Here is a 19,331-nt window from a genome sequence, read left to right on the forward strand (position 1 = left end):
AATAGAACGAAGCAAATGAAAACATTTTACCACTCACTTTTTCTTTTCTCTAATTACAATCTAAAATAATGAACCCTTATTGCAAAAAAAAAAAGTTTACAACCAATCCTATTGTTAATAATATGATCAAGGTTTGGCAAGATGTTAGGAAATATTTGTGTGATACCATCCCCATCTCTCGCTTCAGCCCGATTTGGGGGAATGAGGCGTTTACCCCGGGTAGGGCGGATGGAGGCTTTAAGCTTTGGGCTGGAAAAGGAATCAAACAACTAAAAGATGTCTTTAATTTGGCAAAAATAAGACTCTGCTTTCATTTGAAGAACTTATGGCTAATTTTAATATTCCTAGGCTGCACTCAGACTGGAACGCACAAGTTGAGTGAGAGTTGTGTGGGGGAGGCGGGGGGCAGAGACAGCACAATGCATTGCGGATGGAAGTCGAGTGGTTTGAAGTCTAGTGCGAGTCGTGAGCAAGTTGAACGCAACCACACAACACCACACGACTCGCACTCGACTTCAAACCACTCGACTTCCATCTGGAATGCATTGTGCTGTGTCTGCCCCCCACCTCCCCCCCACGAAACGCACTCGTTTTTGTGCCTTTAGGTCTGTAGCCGGCCCTAGAACACATCTGTTTAAATTTTTCCAACTCAGGGACTTTATAAAGGTTAAACAAGCACAGTCTCTGACGATTCCTCCTCTGTCGATAATAGAAAGAGCTCTCATCAGGAATCCCTTTGAAAGGGGCATCATATCTGGGTTTTATACTCTCCTGGTGGACTTCTCTCCCGAAACATCTGAATCTAGATTTAATGCCTGGAATTCTGATTTACAAGGGGAGCTAACAATGGATGAGTTTAACACAGCCTGTGAGGAGGCTCAGGCACAGACTAGTAATACTCGTTTAAAATTGCTGCAATATAATTGGCTGATGAGGGTGTACATCACACCAGAACAAATAAACAAATTTGATTCTAATATCCCAGACACCTGTAACAGATGTAATAATGATAAAGGCACTCTGTTCCATTGTGTGTGGGCATGTCCAAGAATAAAGGAGTTCTGGGAGGAGGTTAGGAAGGAGTTACAACGGATACTACTTATTAACATCGAACTTGATCCAAAACTCTTCTTGCTTGGCCTTTACCCAATTGGCCATAAGATAAAAAACTGCGAGATTCTGGATCTTGGGTTCCTACAAGCCAAAAGGGTTATCGCCCTTTCATGGAAAAAGACAGGGAAACCTAGCATCACTCAGTGGTTTAAGGAACTGTCTCTATGCCTGCCTTTAGAAATAATTACATACACTCTCAAAAACAGACAAGAGCTATTTGAGAAAATATGGGGAAGCTTTATTCAGTATGTTAAGGGAAATGACCTTTCCCATCTGATGGAGGAACCTGAAGTGGGGTAATTGTTTATTTATTTAGTTTTCTCTCTACAGTCATTAATCTGGCCTTGTGGCTTATAAATCGGGATGTTGATGTAATGTGCATGCTCTTGTGTTATGATTATTTAGTATTCTTTGGGTTTTTGCTTTTTGTGGGGTTTTTTCGTTTGTTTATTATGTCTGAGTTTTGCCTTTGTTGTACTATGTATGGTTGTTTTGAATGTTATAAAAAAAAGAAAATAAACATATTGTTTAAAAAAAAAAAGAAAAAAAAAGTTGTCCTTTAAGTGTAATCTAATCATCAGGAAGCTCTCCGGAATGTTTAAGTACATATTTTTGAGCGGTGGCACCAGGCCTGGAATTTCGTCATTTTATTGTTGTCCATTTTTTGAAGGCACAAAGGCCAAATGCCAGGGCAGGAAGGCCATCAAATAAAACAAGATTTTAGTCCATTGAATGATTTTGTTGAATTTAAGAATTAGGGATGATAACCTAATCTGCAGTGAAGGCATTTGGCCTTTGTGCCCTCAAAAAATGGACAACACCAAAGGCCAAGTGGCCGGTTACACATCTTCATTCAGAAACATTGCCATTCAGAAGATTGACTTCCATTAGCCCTGCACCAATCAAAGTCAATGGATTGGTTTAAAGATGGGGACTCGGGAGAGATTTCAGAATCTCACAACAAAAGACACTGGTGTCTACATGACAAGAAAGAGACACTGGTGTCTGTCCAGTCTAGACTCTACATATTGACAACAAGAAAGAGAGAGGAGAAAGTGGTTCAGTCAGCTGGGGCATTAAGGCCACAGTGGCCTCAAGTCATGCAATTTTTTTGAGGGGCACAGGGCCAAACTGAGGGGCAACGGCGGCCATGGCCTTCATGGCCTCCATGAAATTCCTGCCCTGGGTGGCACCGTCTCCTTAGCGTGTTACCAGGACAACGACTCACACTGTCTCAGGTTAATCTGGTCTCGAGCTTGTTTCCGAATTTCGGTACCCCTCCCTACATGTCACCCTCCGTGTCATTTCGAGACGCTGGAGGACTCGGCGACTTCCGCCGGGCCAGCATAGAATGTGTCGCGTTAGGTTAGACTAAATGACAGCTGAAACACATCTACAACAGCACACCAAGTACATTAACGAGGCATGCGATGCATCAGTGCATCCAGTGCCAGTACTAGATATGTTCTGTAGGAAACTGTAGCCAGCATACATTTATTACTTAATTGATCTATTCCTGTTCATTCACATCTTGGGCCTTGGGGATTTACAATATTGAAGTGAGACAGAGACTTTCTTTTTTTCCTGCGGACAGTAAGGCCAAAATATTGACAAAACCATGTCTAATTGTGTTTTGGCTAACCAATAATCAATACGGGATTGATGGGAAGAAGAAGTACGCCTACTATTGTCTACTCAGTATTTTCTAAGAACTTGGACCTAATCGAACAATGTGAATTATTCATCAAATGTTATATAGCAATGTCAAATGATGAGTATCAGCCTGCATAGAAACCAAAGATTTCTTTCCAAGCTGGGCTGTTGTTCTACATCTCTTAAATGTTGTCATACCCTCCACCTTTAAAAAAACGACATTGTCTTTTACCAGTAGGTTACCTGTAGCCTATGGGATATATTTGGTTTTACCCTGGTCTACCCTATACCCTACGTTAATAGCTATGCTTAAAGTTCCAATTAGATAGTTAAAGCTGTATTATAAATACTTTTTTTATTTTGTCCAATCTGGTTGTATTTGATCTCCCTGCTCTTTTATAAATACATTTTTTATTTTGTCTAATCTGGTTGTATTTGGTCTCCCTGCTCTCGGCAAAGGCACCTGCGAAAATAGGGCCCATCAAGTTTCGATTTCAGGCCAGGGTAGAGCAGAAAAGCTACATAGTACAGCTTTAAGGTTGTACCATTCAAATAAAAGATATTTTTATCACAAAGAAAACAACAACAACAACAACAATGGCACGAAATAAGTATACAGTATTCTCATCAGTTTATTAGATAATTAGAATACCCATTATTTCATGTTCTTATACTTTCCCAACTAATTTCACAGTTACATTAAAGTGCTGACATTTTAATAACAAAAGATGAACTTTACAGTGTATATATTTTTGACATCGAGGACAGCTAGCACTTAAGATACTGTACATCCTCTTCAGAATTCTATAAAACATTAGTGCAGCAGCATGACAGTGTATTTGACAGAACTTCAGGTAAGACTAACAAAGACATTTTATTCACACATAAAATTTTCTGTTCAACAGTTTATTAATGTACAAAAAGTAGTAAGCCTAAAGGCTCTAACAGAGTCCAGGGTGAAGAGCTATTCACTTCACCTCGTTGTAGTTTCCTAGCTATCACATAGGCTTTGTTATGTATTTTTAGGTGATAGCTAGAAAACTACACCGCGGTGAAGTGAATAGCTCTTCACCCTGGACTCTGATAGAGGCTTAAGTCTATAGTTCACAAGAAGACTCTATCCCTGCTTCATTATGTAGTTCACCCCCCAAAATGACTTATTTTCTATCAACTACACACCTCATATAAAGTAGCCTTGAATCCTTTCTTTTTTTGGTCGCATTCCTAAGCCAATAATTTGCTGATCGGCGGAGTCCCCGGTCATCAAATTATTGGCTTAGGAATGTGACAAAACAAAAAATTGGCATGAATTCAAGGCTTTCTGGGGTGTGTATTCAAAATTATAGAAAATACGTAATTTTTTGGGTGAACTACTCTTTTAAGCACCTTATTTTCTCTTTCCCTATTGCTGCTGTGAAACATTCTATTGATTTGTAATGTTATTGATATGTCTATATGTTTAAGTGATATGAAATCACCCAGGGCTTGTGATGCTTGCCATGGCTTGCTTCATCTTGTCCCTGGCAACTGCATAGCGCTTCACTATCTGTCGGACATGCATCTCTTCCTCCCGCCGAAGAATTCTCAGAAAGTTCTGCAACTCTGGGAGGCTAAAAGCATCCCACTGTAGGGGGGAAAAATGCTTTCAAGTTATATCCATATATTCATATTTTGTGATTTGCCCTGAGCTCTTAACATCGTGAAGATGAAAATGAAAACTCACATTTACTTCCCCTGTTTCATTCTCTTTCAGAACCAGACTAAGAACCTTTTCACTGGGACCGGCACAGAGACGCAGGTGGAGGGGACATTCATCATCAGACAGTTTACGCAGGTTCACTTGGGAAAGTAAAGAAAATAAATACAGAGTTATACTTAGTTACATGCAGGTATTGTGCACTGAAAATAGCTGATGTACTAGCTCAAAATGCGCAGCGCTTCGACTTGTGCCATTTTCGGTGCATGAAATGGCAAAACCGAGTCAGGCCTGAGAGAGAACAGTCAGTGTTTGGTATTAGATACAATCTAATTAATCAATCATACTGTATTGAAATACTCATAAAACTTTATAATATTCTAGTTGGAGAAGTTCATGAACTTCAGAGGATCTTTTGTACTTTCTGGACTTAAGAGAAAATCCGCCATTTGATTAGTGGCTCAGAGACTAACCCCTGTTATCTCCGGCCCGGGAGGCGGAGATTATCATCTCGGTCGGGCCGGAACTGCAGGGAGTCAGAGTTTACGTTTTCACCCCTTTTTCGTTCGTCGGACTGTCTGTGAGCAGCTAATCTCAGGCCAATTTAGTAAAAGATTCCACAAAATACTGATCTGATCAGATGTACCCCAAATTTAAATCACACAGAGGGGCCTCGCAACACACAGCCAAATGTTTGTTGCAGACAAACTTCACCAAATTTGCAACTAATACTCTAGTGCATCGAACAAGGTTTCATACTCTATATTGTTACCTGTATTCAAACGGAATCAAATGGACGAGGCCTAATTCTTACAAAAACGGCATACGTATATCTTCAACGTAACCTCCAATCATCCCCAAATTGCAATCACATGTTATGGGGCCTCTATAGCACACAACTCCAAAGGTTTGTGTCCATATAGGGATGCCACAAAAGCACAAAGTTGCACCGTGTGTCAAACAATCTCTATTTACCAGCTTCTTAGTGTTCTGGCGGCTGCACTCCACCACTAGCACATCTTGCAACCTGGCTAGCCAGAGATCTGCACTGCGCTCCGAGGAGTGAACTTTTCTAGTTTGCATTGCGTTCCCTTTGTTGTGGGGTGCAAGCCGCTGAAGGATGGATGGGTTGGGGAAAGCTTTTTATTTTCTTATTTTTTTATCAATACAAAATAATTTGAAAAGGAGATCATGACATTTGAACATTGGCATTACCTTGATTTTGTCGCTCAATGCGTTCAAATAGAGAAAACTTTGCAGGGTTGTCCACCACGGTAAACTTGTTGAGCAGCGCTTCTATGACTTCCCGTGCCTGCGTGCGGGAGCTTATATGTAGATGTTTGGCAGTGTCTTTAGGGAGGTAAAATGATGTCCGGCGTTTTGGCCCACCCTCCTGTTGACCCCCTTCCTGTTGTGTCAACGACATCTTCCGAGGAGGTGGGAGAGAAATAGGTCGAGTCAACTGGAAATGGACCTTGACGAATCCAGTGTATGACCCATCCTTGTTCTGCGAGGTGAGTGGATACATACATGACAACATTATGAGTTAATCACAGTGAAATACACAAGTAACAAATATCAATATAAAATGAAAATGCAAAAGAAAAAAATAGTAGTAGTAGTAGTAGTAGTATTTGTGCAAACCCAAATGTACAAAGACAATCAATTACAAACATATCACTTACGATCACCATGCAGTGTTTGCTGTTAATCTGAACATTATATTCTTTGACCTTCTGCTGAATTTTGCCAACTGTCAACTGTCGTTTATGCCAACCGAATTGGTCGTCCTGAAATGGAGAACAGATAAATAGGCCACATGATGTCATGGGAGACATTTTTTTTAAAGTTTACGAAGAACACAACTTACACATGGTGTTTACATATCAATTTACAGAAATTACAAATATGTTTTAATATGGCATTAAGCATAAGATCATAATCACTCGTGTAAGGAACCACTTTGGATATTTAACGTGCAGGAGTGCCAGCAATGCACCTTATATAAATACAATATTTATAAATCTCCTGTACATATTTACAGTACATTTTTTCAGGCATTCCTACACATATACAGATACATATTACTATGGATGACAAGAAATACACCATTAATGTAAACTTTCAAGTACAAACGTTGAACAGTTAAATAAAAATGAGTTTGAAGCAAGCGGGGATCGTGTTTGTCAGTGTACTCAGTGTAGCTCACAAAGCCTCGCGCTGCAAGGCGTTGTGAGCTTGTAGATCGGCTATTTTCGGCAAAGAGGTTTTGTAGAGGGGAAAAAGAGCAGACCAAGTACAGAGTGAAAGGTCAACTTTATTAAGTATTGAAGGTTCAAGTGGTTAAATATCTAAAGACAAACTAAAATGAATCCAAAATACACTGAAGATTGTGCTGTCAAACAATGAAACTATATGGAATCTATGAAAATGTTGTGGGGGTCCCTGCTTCATCTCTCTCTCGACTAAGGGGTCCTTGGCCTGAAAACGTAGGAGACCCCTGTGCTAACGTTACTGAGCTGTGAGAGGCGTAACACTGTCAGCTGAGCTGTGTGGCTCACTGTATGCATATGGCTGTCATATGCATGTGCAATCTACAGAATGTAATTTCACATAATTCCCAAGAACTATAAAAGACATTTGCTTAAAGAGTTTCTTACCACATTTGTATCTGTTTCTAGGGTGTCCACAGATAAATCTGTCTCTTGGCCTGTTGATGTGCTGATTTCTGGGCTGCAGTGTAACTGTATGAATGGGCGGCAGCGGTAATGACATGTGTAGCTGCAATCTGAGAGGGGGAAGAGAGAAAGAGAGAGAGAGAGAGAATTTATCATTAGTTGAAAATATACATAGCAGATTTGCATCGGAAATTAGTATTGACTGATTGAATACTTTATTGACAGTTGGCAAAAAAGGCACAGTGGTGCAGATTTAAACAAAGGAATGCTAGAAGGATAACCCAAAAAGCCCAGGCAGGGTTCCAGGGTTTTACCAATTAATATCCAAAACTTTTCCAAAACTTTTCCAGAATATTTAACCCAATTTCCAGGACTATATAACAATAATTCAGCTCAATAACAAGTCGCTTACTCCTATGCGCAATGCCCAAAGACAGGTAGTGTATGCCAGTGGTTCTCAACCTTTTCAGGCTGTGACCCCCGAAATAATCATGTTTTAACTGGGGACCCGGTACCCTGAGGAGCACTAAGAGTTGAGGAATTTTGTATAACACGTTTCTATTGTGAAAAGAGCAGATCTACATGCTCGCAACGCGAGGCGTTGTGAGCATGTAGATCGGCTATTTTCACAATTTCTGCCTCTAATATTTGACAATTTGGCCAATGTTTAATTAGTCATTTCAGAGGTATTAACAAAATCAATAACCAAAGAAAATGCATAGATATTTTTTCCAGGACCTTCCAGGACCCTTGATCAATTCCAAAATGTTTCCAGTACTGGAAAAAATATTTTTCTAATTTCAAAATATTTCCAGGAATTTCATGACCGTGGGAACCCTGCTGCCAGGGCTTATTTCCATTGTGGTCCTGCAGTATGCAGTACTGTATCTGCTGATAGGCCCACAAATATATTTGGTGCAGGCCTCATAAGGCTGCAGCATACGGATTTTCAGGAGTTTTGAATGCTACACCCCGCACACTCAATATTCATGCTTGGATGTCCGGTGTTTATTTTTTGTCAATCTCCAACGTGCTTTCATATCATTTCTGGCGACAGACACAGTGTGTGCTGCCTCTCCATTAATGAATTGCCAAACGGCACAGACGGATGGCAGGTACGGAGGCTCAATACAACAAGTCAAGTGCAACATACATTAAATTTGTAGCAGTCTCACAGAAAGGATTAATCCACAGGCATCGTTAACAGTTCATGTTATGTTGCTGACAGATTGTGTCAATAAAACAGAATAAAATTGAGTGCAAATCTTGAAGATTCAAGACTTACTGAACAGTTCTGAAATGCCGAAGAACATTTTGTTCTTTATTGACCTACCTTAGCCGAACAAAGAAGTTTGGCATTGGTCATGCTGCAGCTTGTTATGAAAGAATAAATGAATAAATGATGAATTGAGTTGAGTGTATTATATACTTGTATGATACTTTGAAGTTGACTATAAGCTATTGTCTTTCTTTGGCAAGCGCTTTGGGCCATCTTGGCGGCTCATTACGTTTGTTATGCCATGGCTTTTGCTCATATCATGTCCTGTCACTCTCCCCTCTATGCTGACTGATAAAGAACAACTCCCTTAAAGAAAACAACAGAAATATTCCCATGAAGCTCTCCAGAGCTTCCTGCTGATATTAGGGTCAAGCTCTGAGATAATGTTTTGCCTGTTTGGAAAAATAAAACACCCATTTTTGTCTTCTTCTTTTTTTTACAATCCTAGAACTTTGTAAATGATGAAAAATTAATGATAGGTTAATCTATTTTAGAATGAAAAATGTTTTGGACCTGACCTGTCCATAATACAGGAAGCAGCCATATACTATTAGTATATACTATAGTATTTTGAGCCAGTTAAGCCGGGTAAATAATTTGTGCACATAGTTCTGTATGAATGAGGCAAATTAGTTGGAAGAAACAACTACAATTCTCCCAGGACACCAAGTTAAATTCCTTTGTTGTACGCATCACAGTGGTAAAGGAATGAGGTGGTAAACTTACAAAGGATCCAAGGCAGGTCTGTTCAGTTTAAGTACCTGTGTTTTTTAACCTGGCTATGAAATAAAATAAGTTTCTACTTAAACTTAACAGAGCTTCCATGGGTCCTTTTTAAGTTCACCACCTTATTCTTTTATGTGATGCCTACAACAAAGGAAATTGACTTAGAACTCCTGTACTGTAAGTAACAAACCCTCTACAAAGAGCACATGTTGTCAGTTTGCCACATTCACGGACCCACGCAGCGCTTCTTCATATTTTATCTGAAATCTGAATATTAAAATTCTCATTTGCAGAATCATAATTACTCAAGAAGACATTACAAATCTGTTATTAACTGCATTTTATTTTACTCACTGGCACAGCGTAAGCTCTGTTTGTAAAGACCCCAGATGAAGTCTCCACACAGGTCACACCAGGTGAGATGGGTGTAACTGCAAGGCCGGAAGTCGTGCTGTCCCTCGGACGCTTCTCCTGGGTAACGCAGCGGTCCCTCTATGCTGACGGTGTCTCCAACCATGTGGACGACCAGGGACTGGCCGGGTTGCCTCAGGGTTAACGGTGGAGGGGCTGCCCAGATGGAAGGGGTAGCTAGCTCAATGTGGTCCTCATCCCTTTGACTGAGGTCCTTCAGCTCAATCAGTTCACCTTTAGACATCTTGTCCCTGCAGGCACGGAGACTCACGTGTCATGTGAACGCTCGCCATCCAGAGTTACCGTGGGTTTATAGGGAACATGTCCAGACTTGTGAGTTTATAAGGAACCTCTCGACATGTTATCATGGGTTTACAGGAGAAATCTCCACACACCCCAGAACTATCATGGATTTTAGAGGGGACATCTCGACAACCTTCATGAGGACCTGAAAAAACGTCAGATGATGATGATCCAGCTTTATTCCTTGATTCATTCCATTCTGAGGTGCATTAGTTGTGGATTAACAGGTGGCCATGCATGGAAGTCCTTGGACCTGCAATTTCCACAACATACCAAGTGAACGTTAGTCAAAAACAACAACAACACTTGCTGTACATATTATAATATACAATATTCTAGGGCTACGAAGGGTCAGGAGACTCAGGACCCCAAGTGGGGTCATACATTGACAACTGAAAAAATACTGAAATAAGAAGACATTTTCTACATGATTTAATTAAGATTCTGGCAATGGTTATATGTATATTCAGTGCTTCCATTTACAAACATGTATAGAAACACTTCCATAGGTTTTAAATTACATTTACAAGACACTAAATCAGAAGGAATCTCAACAATGTAAAGCAATGCTTAATTTAAACTTTAAAATTGCACTATAAATCAAAACATTTCCTCCATAAAACAAGATCCTGGTATATTAAAAAAAAGATTCCAGGCCAGGTCAGCAATAATTGTACTTAAAAGAAAAAAAAACTATTGTCAGTTTCACCAAAAATAGGAATAGGAATGCCAGGGTTTCACTTCAATCCACACAGACAAAAAAAAAGAAGGGAAAAAAAGAGATTAACCTTTATTATGGAGTGGATTCATGAGATGAGATTATGTTGAAATGTAGGTCAAAATGGCTATTATAATCCTGTACTACTAACTCATCATATTTATAGTGCATTTCTATGCGTGGCTGACTGGCATTATTCTGGCAAAGGGAGTTCAAGCAGTCTACTTAAATTACTTCAGTATTTCCATTTTCTTATATATACAGTAAGTCAACTTCAGTGGTTCTCAACCTTTTCAGGCCGTGACCCCCCTATATTTGAACTAGGGAGTCGGGACCCCCCATGCTGATAAGCACTCGGAATGTAGGGGTTGGGGCATTCAATTTAGTTTGACTCATTTCCACAGATAACTATTGTGGAAATAGCCTATCTACCAGCTCACAAGATTTATTTTTTTTATTTTTCTCGCTAAAAGGTCTTAAAAGTCCTTAAATTGTCACTTCACTGTAATCTGGGGACCCCCACTGTTCTACCCCACTACATTTTGAGTAAAATGTTATACGTTTTACTCCACTAATCTACATATTGATTTGTAGACTAGTTATAGACAGCTGCAACATAATGGGCTATACATTAATGCATCAGTAGCCTGTAAAGTATTGTTCTGAAATTGACCATTCTGTGCAATGAGTAGACCTACTTTTACTTTTGGTGCTTTAAGTATATTTGGATCTAAATACTTTTGTACTTTTACTCAATTCAAATTTGAAAGTATTTCTACACACTGTGGTATTTCAAAAATCTACTTCCTGCATTCCACTGCACTGCCAGTAGGCTCTATAGTAGGTAGACTGGATCATTTCCATTAAATTGTGTGCAAACTACTGTGCCATATCACATGCCATTTAAATTCAATTTAGAATCGTTATAAAAAATAAAAATAAACGTTTTACATAGACTGGGTATATGCATGCTAGGCCTATATGATATGCATATTACAAACAGTGTAGGAGGGCTGGCCTGGAGGGTGCATTGATTGATTGAAGAATTTATTAGAAGTTTGCAATAGAAAAAAGTACAGTTTCATGACAGTACAAATCACTGGTACAAGGTCAACTAAAAGGAGATCCTAGAAAGCCGAGGCTTATTTCCACAGGAACCACACTTTAAGTATCTCATATAACATTGAAAGACAGACGGATAGAACATAGTACTTTATCTAGGATAATATCAGTTTCAAAAGCATAACATCAAATACAAAAGGCAGAATACAAAGAAAAAGGGGGGGGGGAGCATGGGGGCTTAGTCTATTTACAAGTCACGGGTAGCTGCTGTCTGAAGGTGACTTTTCATACCAATTTTGAAGGAGGCTAGGGATTTGCTCTCCTTTAGGGCTTGTGGAAGGGCGTTCCACATATTGATGGTATAGCAGGAGAACGAGTTAGCGCCTTGTTTAGTGTTAAATCTACGCTGATGATGATTAGTGGAGCTGCCTCTGGTGTTATGATCGTGAACATCCTTGACCTTTAAGAAGTAGTTTGTCAGGTACATGGGAATCTTGGAGGTGTAGTGTATCTTGTACACCAGGCCCATTGCAAGATGCTGTACTCTGTCAGCTACTTTGAGCCACCCCACGCTTTCGTGGTGATGCTCGGTAAGGTGGGTCAGAGGAGGGAGACCAAGCACAACCCTAATTAGTTTGTTTTGGGCTGTTTGGAGCTTTAGCTTTAAGGCAGCTGGGGCGTCGCGATACCAGACAAGGACTCCGTAATCAATGAGGGGCCCAATAAGAGCACCTCCTAGTGTCTTTCGGGATTTAATATTGATCAGTGGGGCAACTCTTTGCAAGAAGCGAATTCGTTGATTGACTTTATTGATTACCTTGGTGGTCATTTTTTCACTGGATAGGTTAGCCTCCAGGATGCAACCCAGGTAGCAGATGTGGTTTTTTCTTTCTATCACAGTGTCACCTACTTTAATTGTGAAGTTCTCAACTAGGCTAAGTTTCTGACTAGATCCAAAGAGGATACATTCAGTTTTGCCTAGGTGAATTGAGAGTCTGTTGTCATTGAGCCAGGTGCAGATCTTGTTAAGTTCACAGTTAAGGGCCTTTTCAACCTGCAAAATGTCTCTGCCTGAGACTAGGAGAGCCGAGTCATCCGCGAACAGAAACAGATTGCAGTCACAAGCAGATGACATGTCGTTTACGTATATTAAGAACAACAGTGGTCCTAGTATACTCCCTTGAGGTACTCCACAGTTTACTGGGAGGGGGGGGGACAGGGTTCCGTTGACTTCCACCATCTGTTCCCTCCCCACCAAGTAAGAGTGCATCCATCTCACTGCTGTGCTATCAAGACCAATAGCTTTGAGTTTTTCGATCAGAATAGAATGATCGACGGTGTCAAATGCCTTCTGGAGGTCCAGCATGACCATGCCACAATATTAGCCATCGTGAATTTCACGTTTGATGTAATCATTCAAATAGATGAGGCATGTATCTGTGGAATGGGACTCTCTGAAGCCAGACTGGAACTCGTAGATCAGTTTATTCTCTTCAAGATATCTAGCCACCTGTTCATAGACAATTTTTTCCATTACCTTAGAGATGGAACTAAGGATTGAGATTGGCCTGTAGTTGCCAGGGTCAAGTTTACTGCCTTTTTTGTGCAGGGGGGTTACCTTGGCTAATTTGAAGTCCTGGGGGACATAACCCTGCTTGATAGATAGATTAATAATATGGGTAATGATTGGGGCAATGGTGGCAGCTGAGTCTATGAGAAATTTGGGGGCAATTTTATCATGGCCAGCGGCCTTGAATTGAGGTAGGGTGCGCAGTTTTTTAAACACTTCATCAGTTGACACCGTGGCAAGTTTAAAGTTGTCTTTGCATACCCCAAGGTTCCTGTAGAATTTCAAGATGTGCCTAACACCAAACAGCCCAGATGGAGCGGGCAGTTTATTGACCAGATTTTTGGCCATGGAGGTGAAGTAGATGTTGAGATTTTTGGCTACATCAAGACTATCCGTGAGGAGGGTTATGGGAGTTTGGATGGATATGTTGCTGGCTATGGATCTGAGTTTAGCACCACAGCCTAGCTGGGTTTTAAATAGCTTCCATAGGTCTCGTGGTTTGTGGATGTTTTCCTCAACTTTCTCATCCAAGTAGTTTTTTTTGGCAGAAAGGATTAAGGAGGTTGTCCGATTTCTCAGTTTATTAGCCTCTAGACTGACTATTTCTAATTTGGCTTTAAGGTGTTTATTGGGGCCTTTTTTGAGTTTGTGATTATATTTGCGTTTCTCAGAGTATTTTTTGTCTCTGAGTTTCATTGATTCACAGATTTCCGAATTCCACCATGGCTGTGAGCGGGCTTTAACCCTGACCCTACGCAAAGGAGCCACTTCGTCTAGGGTAGTGTTGAAAATGGATTTAAAGCCTAGCCAGGCTTCATCGACCTGAGTGCTAGCTAGTACTGGGGACCAGTCAGATTTCTCCAAGCAAGTTGTGCATGCAAGTTGTTGCAACCTGTTTAGCCTCTATAGGCGTTTTTGTGTCTAAAATGCTTTAAAATGGTATATAATTCTATATTGTAATTTGTTAGGTAGGCCTTTACGTTTTTGTGCAATCTAAATTAACATATAGTCTAGGCTATGTGTGGGCTAATAGCCTACTTTGATGAAACTTAGTTTAATGTGTTCTCCTGAGTTGCATTTTGTGACTTGAATATGAACAAACTGCTCAGTTTGCCAACTGGGTCACCTCCTCACCACGGAACAATTACCCACACAGCAGGGCAACAAGGGCACATTGTAAGCTCACCAAACACCCTGTCTATTTCTTTAACTTGTGTGTAGTGTTAAAGTTAAGTGTGTAGGCTACTGTCAAAATATTAGGCAAATCCTTCATGCAAAGGCTATTACCTACAACATGCATTGCCAGTCGCCACCTAGACTAGGCTACTTCAAAACAACCCCATCAGACATCATGCTGTCAAATGTCCTAATCCTGTCTAAAACGGGAACACAGCGCCTGCCTGCCCGATGATACATGAACATGTCTATTCTTCTGCTCTCCATATATAATGTTTAACATTGCCTTACCTCAGTATTCATCCACCATGCATGCAGCCAGCTACAGCCAAACGTTTCTGGAATGTAGTGAGCGGTTCAGGGAAGTTTGGTTGGGTAATATGGGTAGCCTATTAGATAACACATCGCTTCGTTGCACTGAAGTGTCCCCCCGAATGCACGCTCCTCAATTCGCGCATGCACACTAGTCAACGGATTAGTGTTTTTAATCCTCCAGGGTAGCCTATTTATCAGTGGTGGTGTAAAAAAAACACTGGTTTCCAAACACTGGGTCGGGACCCATTTGTGGGTCGCGGACACATTTTTATGGGTCCCTTAATTTTTGGTTCCCTATTTTTGTTTTAAAATTATTTCAAAATATATAAAAAAAAAAAAACATTCACCGAAAAGCAAAGGATTTGCATGAATAAAACAAAAATCTATGATTGTTTAAGTAGACTACTTTTATAAATATCTAAGACATTCCATAAATTATAATGCTGGAGTATTTTATTTTTTCAGTAGTAACACATTTGGGTACTTCTTCCATCATCATCACTGATCCAGGGTAGCCTGGTTAACTATGTGGAGCAAACTGGGCAAATATCCAGGAATAGCCTATATATGGAAAATGCATATATGGGCCGGGGTCTTCAACGTTTTCCAGGCCAAGGAAGGACCCCTAGCTGAGACTGAAAGAGAATGAAGCAGGGACCCTCTTGATGCGTTGTGAGCTGGTAGATCAGCTATTTTCACAGAATATTCCCCATGGAATTGGCATGAATAGGGTTCATGTGGTAAATGTAAAAAAAGAAAAAAAGAGCTTCCTATCACACAAAGATTTGGCACCCTTCCCAAGGATTTGTTAAGTGAGTGCACTTACATTATACAGTATATGTTCAAGAACATACTGTATATTTATAGGTGAGTAGCTCACTCACTTATATATGTTCAAGAACATACACTAAGTATTAGCCTGTATCAATCATAGAGGTATAAATACACTATTTTTATTTAGCCATACGGATACGGTTATTGAAAAGCCTAAAACAAGCTGTTAAGTGTCTGATGTGCCTGGATCATAATGATATAAAATGATATCCTATTGGCCTATATGCTCTAAACTTTACAAACAAGCAAGTTTGTTTAGTTGTTAAGTATAGGCAGGTTGATTTTTGGAACTATAGTCCTATAAGAGCCTAATTAATGAACAGGGTTATTTAGAATTCATGCCTGGGGAAAAGCCTTGAGGTTCAATATGGTGTCCAATGGGTGGCCAAGCCTACTTGTTCCATGGGCTGATAGATTTTCTATATTCTTTCACTCTGTGGTTCAAACTCTGTAGCTATAGCAGTTATTACACGAAAAGATACAACTGAAAACAACAAGCAAATGTGAGAATGCATCCATGTGTTGTGACTCATGTCTATCTCTGTGCCTTGACTGGTCCAACCGGCGGAGTCACACGCTTAGGAAGAGTTGGAGCACAACAACCAGGGAATGGAGAAACAATGAATGTCCATTGAGAAGTTATATTGGAATGAGTGGTATTGGTCTACAACAGTGGTTCTCAAACTTGGGGTTGGGACCCCAAGTGGGGTCCCCATATTATTTCGTGGGGTCCCCAGATGATTAGCTTAATGTAATTTATTTTTCTCACACCAACGGTAAATAAACCAACATACAGTATAAGTGTATAGAGGGTATCTGCACATTTATAAAGTGAAAATTTGGAGTAGGCCTAATGTAAGGCACCCTCGCTCCCTCTTTTAGTGAAGCTGCATGGTTTTGTGTTGTGTTCCTAAAGTAACACAGGTGTTGGGGCGCATACCACAATCTCTCAATCTCCCACTTCATAAAATAATTTGTTCCAGGGACCCCCATGAAGCAAAGATTTAAGTTAAAAATGTTCACTTTAAATTTGGGCCTATCTTAAGGCTCAGACTCAACAAACGGCAGGTCGCATCTGTCAGTGAGTGAGTGCAGTCCGGACTGTGCTTCGGGGAGTGGGGCTCCCCTCTGATGGAGGCCCCCCTGCATTGCATTGCGAGTTGTAAAAGGGACCCACACTTTCTTGTGGTTTTTATCCTTTTATTAGTTGACATTGTACCAGTGAACTGTTAGGCCTACTGTCCTGTACCCTTTCCTATGCAAACAGCTAATAAAATCTAACTTTCATTACTATAGCCACACACACACACACACACACACACACACACACACACACACACACACACACACACACACACACACACACACACACAAGTTCACAACAGTAGGTAGACTATAATTAGTGTAATATAACAAATAAATTATAATTGCATTTCAATGCATTTACATTACATAAATATATATTAGGCAACTCTACAAATGTTTTCAATCATTTTATGATTAAATAAAGACCACCTTCCCAAAAAAACGAATGAGATTCTATATGATTCTACCTAATGACTACAGTTTACACTACTAGGAACTTCCTTTCCCAGCATGCACTTCGGGAAAACAAGGAAGCGTCCACGTCAGAAGACCACAGCTAAACATCTTTACTTCGTATTCGTAACAATGTTATCACACAAATTAATGTTTGTTTAAGATACTTCAGCACTTCCCTATTATCCCAAATTTGGGGAATGATTTCTAGCATTCGGACTCGAGTCAGACGAGTCATGGTGGAAGTGGAACTCATCTGTATATGAAAGTTCACCTAAGGTGAGCCGACAACAAGCATCAAACCAGTGCGTGTGCAATTGTGCATTGATTGCAGGCCAACTGCTCTGTTGGTCAGCAGAATGGCCCTGCAGATCAAAGCATCGGAACCCGAGCCTCCTCGGATCAACTACAGCTATGCCAGAACGGCATACGTGGTACTGACCCACTTTATATGTGTTGTCTTTACGGGATTCATAGCAGTTCTGTCACGACCAGGCACAAGTGAGTGGTCTTTTCTTGTTGTCCCCCCATTCCCATATCTCACAACAATGGCTTTTGCCCATTCATAATACATTTATTTGCTGATATGATTTTTGTTTATTTCTTTCTTTGATCTAGGTTGGTTTTCTTGGCATCCTTTCCTCATGACACTGGCAGTAAGTTGATGTTATCATCAGTGTTATCAACATGGCTTGAACATTACTTTGAAAGAGTTTCGTCACATTTATTGCAGTGGTTTTCAACCAGTGGTCCGGGGACCACCAGTGGTCCTTGGGGGGGTTTCAGCTAAATTACGGAGAGTTGGTAACCAAATGGACTCTTATAGAATGTAGAAGAATTGTCAACATTATCTGTTATCTCTCCTATGGCACTACTACATCAATACAGCATGGAATTGGGAACATGTCTCCATTCAGACATATCTCCATTCCGACAGTGACTTCTTATTGTCGGAGTGGCGACACTCCCATGGGCCTAAGGTTTAGGGTTAGGGTTAGAGATAGGGTTAGTGTCTGAGACATGTCTGAATGGAGACATGTAACCCATGGAATTGGGGACAAAATCGTATCAAAGTTTAGGGTCTGAGTCTGAGAGGCTAAATCTCATCAAATGGTGGTCCGTGGCTCAATTTTGCCAAATAAATAATGGGCCTTGATATGAAAATTGAAAAAGGTTGAAAACGACTGCTTTAGTATGCCAACTTAATACTTTCTCTTCCTCAACAGTTCCTCCTCTTCATGACGGAAGCCATACTGGTCTTCTCTCGCCACGGCTCCCCTGTCAGGAAACTTCCCCACAAGACCAAGGTCCGCCTCCACTGGATCCTGCAGTGTCTGTGCGTCTGCTGTGCCGCCCTGGGCCTGGCAGCCATCAGCTACAACAAGCACCTCAACGCAAAAGCCCACTTCACCTCGTGGCACGGCCTACTGGGCCTGGTGACGGTCTGCGTGGTCGTGGTGCAGTCGCTGGCAGCTCTGCCCCTGATCTATCACTCTCTTCTGGCCAAGGGATGCTGGTCCCTGGCCAAGATGAAGCGCTACCACGCAGCCTCTGGTCTTGTCACGTACCTCCTGGGTTGTGCGAGTGTTTTCCTGGGCATCAGTTCTGCCTGGTTCGGTGCGTCCGTAGGGGCGTACGCGTGGTACCTGTCGGCTCTCTGCCCGGCCTTCACTGCTCTGGCTGTCATGAGTCAAGTGACAGACGCTTACATGCTTAGAAAACGCTTGGAGTCCTGACATAGTCCATCGCAATATTCAATATCACACAGGGGTTGATCGACACCATAAGGTCTCAGAGGCACTTGCCCGTCGGGCAAGTACAAAAAAAAAAGTAAATCAAATGAATTTTAAATCCAATAGATAACTGCAATCTTTCAAAGTCTTAATTTAATGAGCACAAGTGCTACTTGTAAAACGGTAGCATTATTTGTTCTTTCATTAATAACCAATAATATTTAATGAAGAAGGTTGCTTCCCCATCCAAATGCACTGGCCCATCAGGCAACCTGAAAGCAAATTCCACTTGACCCAACGGTTTATTTACTTGCCAGGCCCACGGGCAGTCAGGCAACCATTAGTGTCAACCTCTGTCACAATATAATTGTGTTGCACAAAGTAAACCCATATTGATGCTTTTTTTATATACCGGTACATGTATTGATTTCCAAATTATATTTGTTTAAATTCTATAACGGAACTATGACTGACTTTGATTTTCATTTTATTTTACAGTTATGTTTGAAAATAAGATTCATGTAT

The 19,331-nt window shown here is 40.7% G+C and overlaps 2 protein-coding genes across 2 annotated transcripts; one reads left to right on the forward strand and one right to left on the reverse strand.

The window, feature by feature from the left end:
* Positions 1 to 4,240: 4,240 nt before the first annotated feature.
* On the reverse strand, positions 4,241 to 9,800 carry rassf1 (Ras association domain family member 1; the record flags this gene model as incomplete). Its single annotated transcript, XM_080728141.1, has 6 exons — positions 4,241 to 4,390; positions 4,490 to 4,605; positions 5,678 to 5,969; positions 6,148 to 6,252; positions 7,123 to 7,250; positions 9,500 to 9,800. The coding sequence occupies 6 exons, from the start codon at positions 9,798 to 9,800 to the stop codon at positions 4,241 to 4,243; spliced, it is 1,092 nt and encodes a 363-aa protein (XP_080584267.1).
* Positions 9,801 to 17,231: 7,431 nt separating this feature from the next.
* Positions 17,232 to 19,080, forward strand: cyb561d2 (cytochrome b561 family, member D2). Its single transcript, XM_080728431.1, has 3 exons — positions 17,232 to 17,574; positions 17,692 to 17,729; positions 18,300 to 19,080. The coding sequence occupies exons 1-3, from the start codon at positions 17,433 to 17,435 to the stop codon at positions 18,807 to 18,809; spliced, it is 690 nt and encodes a 229-aa protein (XP_080584557.1). The 5' UTR covers positions 17,232 to 17,432; the 3' UTR covers positions 18,810 to 19,080.
* The last annotated feature ends 251 nt before the right edge of the window (positions 19,081 to 19,331 follow it).

This window comes from Nannobrachium achirus (genome assembly GCF_963921795.1).
Source record: "Nannobrachium achirus genome assembly, chromosome: 6".
Classification (NCBI taxonomy): Eukaryota; Metazoa; Chordata; class Actinopteri; order Myctophiformes; family Myctophidae; genus Nannobrachium; species Nannobrachium achirus.